The sequence below is a fragment of the Cydia strobilella genome, chromosome 16 (assembly GCF_947568885.1).
Source record: "Cydia strobilella chromosome 16, ilCydStro3.1, whole genome shotgun sequence".
Classification (NCBI taxonomy): Eukaryota; Metazoa; Arthropoda; class Insecta; order Lepidoptera; family Tortricidae; genus Cydia; species Cydia strobilella.
Genome location: NC_086056.1, coordinates 16075547 through 16080865, shown reverse-complemented (window position 1 = coordinate 16080865; position 5319 = coordinate 16075547). Strand labels below are relative to the sequence as shown.

The window sequence follows — 5319 nt, the reverse complement described above, 5'->3', positions numbered from 1 at the left end:
GTGTTTGCGAGGTTTTTGCTAAAACCATGTGTATTTTTCTGTCTAAAACAAAACGTTTTAGAAATCGTTCTGATACCTTTATCTACACAAAAGATTTTATATTTTTATTTGATTAAACGCTTGAAGATTCTTTAGTAAATAAATATTTGTTTTATTCGTACTAGTTTTATACTAATTATGGTAAAACAATGCACCAAGTAATAATGATTGTCTCATTTGATATTAAGATGATAGATGATAATGAAATGTTTACTTTCGGAACTACACGGATGAATGTCCGAATGACATATGCGTGCGGTGCGGACCTCGTGCGGACGGTGCGGTGTTTGTTTTCATAAAATATTTTTAAACGCTAATTATTCGTATTAACTTTAAATATAATTCCTGACAAAGTGCCATTAACATGAATGAGCCGGAGATAGTGGATGAACGTCCCGACCGGGTCATAACAAAACAACTCGTAAAACCGGGTGACTACAATGTTGTGCCGTACGAAGACGCGCGCTGCAAGGTCCGGCTCAGCGACGTTACCTGCACCAACGCAGCTGGAGACTGCGAGATAGAGCCCGAGAGCCGGGTATTCAGTAAAAGCTTCGACGGGATATTTCTAATCGGGGACTCGGACTCTTTCATTGATAATGATTTCGAGTTGATTCTCCAGCGTATGTGCCGCGGGGAGACGTGTACGGCTAAAATAGTGTATAAAGATGCTAAAGGAGAGCTTGTGAAGGAGATAAGTTGTAAGATAGAGTTGTTGGAAGCTATGGATGAGATGCTAGTGGCAGATTGGAGTTGGGACCGGCTGTACGAAGCGGCGCTGCATCACAAGGCGCGTGGAGTAGAGCTGGTGAAGCACAACAGGATCGCTGACGCCTTCCGTCGCTTCAACAAGGCACTGAAGATGCTTGTGGCCATAGAGCCCATTGATCCGGAGAAGATTGATGAGGCTAGGGTTAAGGATATGGTTGATACCAAGGTCTGTATCATTTCCTAATCTTTCTTTTATGTTGTTTCCCTCTGTAAAAACACTAGCATAATTTTTTCTCAGACATTAGCACACTTTGTTCCTTACTCCTTATTTCTATCAAGGGCTGGCTACAGGGCCTAGCTAGTTCTGACCGCCCTAGGCTGATTATGTATATCCGCCCTCCGCTTGTCTCAACTCAGAGCCGCCGCCGCGCCCCCTTGGTCCTTGCGCCCTAGACTTTAGCCTTATTAGCCAGTGGGTAAATCAGGCCCTGGCTGGCTATAACAAGCATTTGTAAATTAGAGAGTAGGCGCAAGAATAATTATTGACAGAATAAATATTATTCTTGATATAATTTATTAAACTTAATTTTAACTTTCAGATAAAACTGCTCAACAACCTCACACACTGCCAGCTCCACTATGAAGAGTACCAGGCAGCCTTGGACCTCTGCACCCGCACCCTCAAGTACGACAAGGACAACATCAAAGCCCTGTACCGCCGGGCTGTAGCAAATTATGGCCTACAGAAGTATGAGGAAGCTTGGTTGGACATCCAGCAAGTGCTCAAACTGGACCCTAATGATAAGGCGGCGCAGCAGAAAGCCCTGTTGATAGAACCTAAGATGAAATCCTTAAATAAAGAATATAAAAATGTAATTAAGAAAATGTTTGGATAAATTGTTACTTTGATTTTTTAATGTATTTATTTATAACTACTTATTCATGATCAAGAATGACAACTGAATTCTCTTAACATAGAATCTGGGATTGATTTATTTGAGGTCCCTTGATAATTGTAGTCAATTAGACTGTATATTTTTGTATAAAATTGTATTTGAATAACAATTTAAATTAGGCTTGAGCATTTTTCTTGTCGTTGTCTATGACACAAAAAATATATTAAGAACAATGTAGATTAATATTATACATGTATCACTAAGCTCATAATTAGGACTATAGCAATTTTGTTTTTGTAACTGCCGTTTTTATTTAGATATTTATTTAATTTAAATATGTACTAATGAATGTTTACACTTTTTAGATTTGTTGAAGTCTTACGCATGGTTTCAAGCTCACTTTTTTTGTAAGTTTCACATTCATTATGTGTTTGTTACAGTTTTCGCTAGTTATTATTGTTCAGTGGATAAAAGTGGTTTCTGTGTTGGTGGTTAAAAAGAAACAGAACGTCTGGCTGAAACGTCGGAAAAAAGGTAAAAATAATGAAATTTAATCGCATTAGACACATTAGTACATTAATTTGTCTTGGTTAAAGGGGTTTAAATATTTTGATAAGCACTGAAGTTCTATGCTATTTAGCAAAGTGTGTTGTGCTGTAGAATATGTATTTTACAGTTAGCAATATTTTTTGAAATTCTTATAAAGTGGACAATGATAGGAGCCATGGCTAAGGACTGGAGATCTATTATGTTGTGATGATAAATGCATTTGTGTAATCTTAGATAAAGTTTATAATTAAAACGTTAAGATGTACTTAGTTTAAAGTTGTATGCCTTGATTTTGTATCATAATATAAGACTACTACTGTAAGGCAGTAAGGTAAGGTACTGAACTGTATTTTCAAATTAGACTTTAATGTTAAGCCAATAAGAGCTGAGAAGAAAGTGGAATACCTATATTGTAATTGTTCTGCATAATTATATTGTATTCTGATCTATCTGTATCTAATATCTTTTAAATTTTAATACTAAGATCAAAGATAGATATAACTCCGTAATAGATGAATACAGTCTAAGGAAAAAACGTGCCTCGAAAATCATGAAAATTTGATTCTCGATCAGATGGCGCCACTACCTTTGGCCTACTCTCGTATAGAGGGCGTTGACGGTTTCGTTTGTTATTTAACAATTTTAACGCATATGAGGATAGGTGGGCTAGTATAGCCACCAAGTGGATGCAGCAAAAGAAGCGCGGACGTGGCAGGCCCAGGCGGAGATGGCGGGATGACTTAGACACCTTCACTAATAACTGGCCGGAAACAGCTCAACAACGGGAGTCATGGAAACCAAAGGGAGAGGCCTTTGCCCAGCAGTGGGACACTACAGGTTATTAAAAAAAAAAATGAGTGAAAGAACATAGGTTTATAAATCATCATTTTTAGTCTTAAAGTGTGTCGATAGATGGCAGTGAATTTACTGTGGTAGTTATTCTGTGCTGTGGTTACAAAATTTACTATGACAGTACCGCTCTATCCTATTATATCCTCTTTGCTAACATTTATATTTATTATAAATTTAGAAATAACTAATTTTAGTAGAGATTCACTATATTTGAATAAATATAAAATAAAATCGTATGTAGTATACATTACCAAGTATTGTACTTAATTGACTCGCAAATACTGCAAATACACACACGACTAAAATACATATCAATTATCTATTAGTATACCTACCTACTTACCTGGTAATTACATACGCTAGGTGTATTCGTAAACTTTATTCACTTTGTTCAGTATTCGTCAATATTATAATTTGACTCCCAGATTCTTAACAACTTAGTGTAAACGGAGGTCTAACTTATGCTGGTTTGGCTGTTGCTCTAGCTTGGAATAACCGCCTGGCTTGTCACGCAACAGAAATCGAAATAACCAGCAAACGAATATGGAGTAATTGATTCCGAGGTGATAATGCGTGCACACGGGGCAGCTTTCCCTTGACTGCGCTCGGATCCATGATCGCTGACGTACCGACTATCGTTAGATTGAAATATAGAACGTAGTTAGAACCTTGTCGTTTTGAATTGATGAATGCTAATTAAGTGTCTAATGTTTATTAAATATGTAAGAAATATTTAGCATTACCCGCGTATGGGACAATGATGTGCCGGTTATTTGGGTCACACGTAAATGACGTACGTAAAGTAGGCCCTCCGACAATCAACGAAAGGGATACACCGAACGGATGACGCTTAACGGTATCTAGAATGTCTAAGCTATTGAGTGACACGAAGACATGATGAACTAGAATTAATAATTATTAAAAGAAGATTGTTTTTTGCAGCATTTACCTACTGGTTGTGACTGTTGTGAGTTCCGAGCATATGAATGGTTCTATTATAGAATAACGTAGCGAGTGATTCCAATTTCGAATCTTCAGCGCTCCGGTCTGCAATAAACCACTTTAGTAACGCAAGAAGTACAACGTCACAGTGACACCGGAGGTAGGTCAACTCAAGAGGAACCTAACCAGCCTAACATGACCCCAGTAAAAGTTGCACGGTTTTCGAGTTTTTATCGAAATAAAAATTGAGTATTTTCCACTTTTTTTTACATTTTTAGTACCTTACCATCATCGATAACTCGAAAACCATGCAACTTTTACTAGGGTCATATTCGGCTGGGCGGAATGCCTAACTGCATTACTCCACGTAATTAAAAACCGGCCAAGTGCGAGTCCGACTCGGGCACGAAGGGTTCCGTATCATTACGCAAAAAACGGCAAAAAAATCACGTTTGTTGTATGGGAGCCCCACTTAAATACTTATTTATTTTATTCTGTTTTTAGTATTTGTTGTTATAGCGGTCAAGAAATATATCATCTGTGAATATTTCAACTGTCTAGGTATCACGGTTCATGAGATACAGTCTGGTGACAGACAGACGTACAATGGAGTCTTAGTAATAGGGTCCCGTTTTGAGCCTTTCAATTCAATTCAATTCAATATATTCTTTATTCAAATAGGCCTAGCAACAAGCACTTTTAAATTGTCAAGTTTTAAATATTACCTTAATCTAAATATCATAGCAATTTATTGATGCAGTTATTATTATTCTTAAAAACATTGAATTATTATAGATATGTGAAACTTTATAATAAGAATTTACAAAAGGATCGTCAAACACCAAAATTGTATAAAAAATACTAGTCTAGAAACTTTCTAGAATAAAAATTTAAATGTCAAAAAAATACGGATTACCTAATATATTCATTGAATTATCAATTTAACCTTTGGGTACGGAACCCTAAAAAACGCTGGTTAGGTTCCTCTTCAGTTGACCTACCTCCGGTGTCAGTGTGACGTGGTTGTTCCGGGACAACCTGTATAAGATGATTTCATGTTTGTATAGGTATTCGTTTGTAACTTCAGTAAACATTACTGGACTCGGTTCATCATTTACCGTCCATGGGGAGGGGGCTACCTCCTTTGCCACCCCACCCCGCGGAACTCTACCTTTACTCTACTTCTTATATTTTCACTGCACACACACTCCTAGCATCAGCTTATGAAGTATGACATCACTGGCGATGGCGTAGTGTAGAGCCGGCCGATGACATCATAACGATGACCTTACAACGCCATTACGCCAGCCTAGTCTCCAGTCTGCAGTCT

At 37.5% G+C, this 5319-nt stretch overlaps 1 protein-coding gene across 1 annotated transcript; it reads left to right on the top strand.

Moving 5' to 3' along the window:
- Nucleotides 1-295: 295 nt before the first annotated feature.
- Nucleotides 296-1647, top strand: LOC134748285 (uncharacterized). Its single transcript, XM_063683019.1, has 2 exons — nucleotides 296-976; nucleotides 1350-1647. Exons 1-2 carry the CDS (start codon nucleotides 404-406, stop codon nucleotides 1644-1646), a joined length of 870 nt encoding a protein of 289 aa, XP_063539089.1. The 5' UTR covers nucleotides 296-403; the 3' UTR covers nucleotide 1647.
- The last annotated feature ends 3672 nt before the right edge of the window (nucleotides 1648-5319 follow it).

Bases quoted from the DNA above. Each gene is read 5' to 3' on its own strand.
- LOC134748285 (XM_063683019.1), top strand. From the start codon at position 404: ATGAATGAGCCGGAGATAGTGGATGAACGTCCCGACCGGGTCATAACA. The intron at 977-1,349 runs GTCTGTATCATT...TTTAACTTTCAG, and splicing joins AGGATATGGTTGATACCAAG to ATAAAACTGCTCAACAACCT.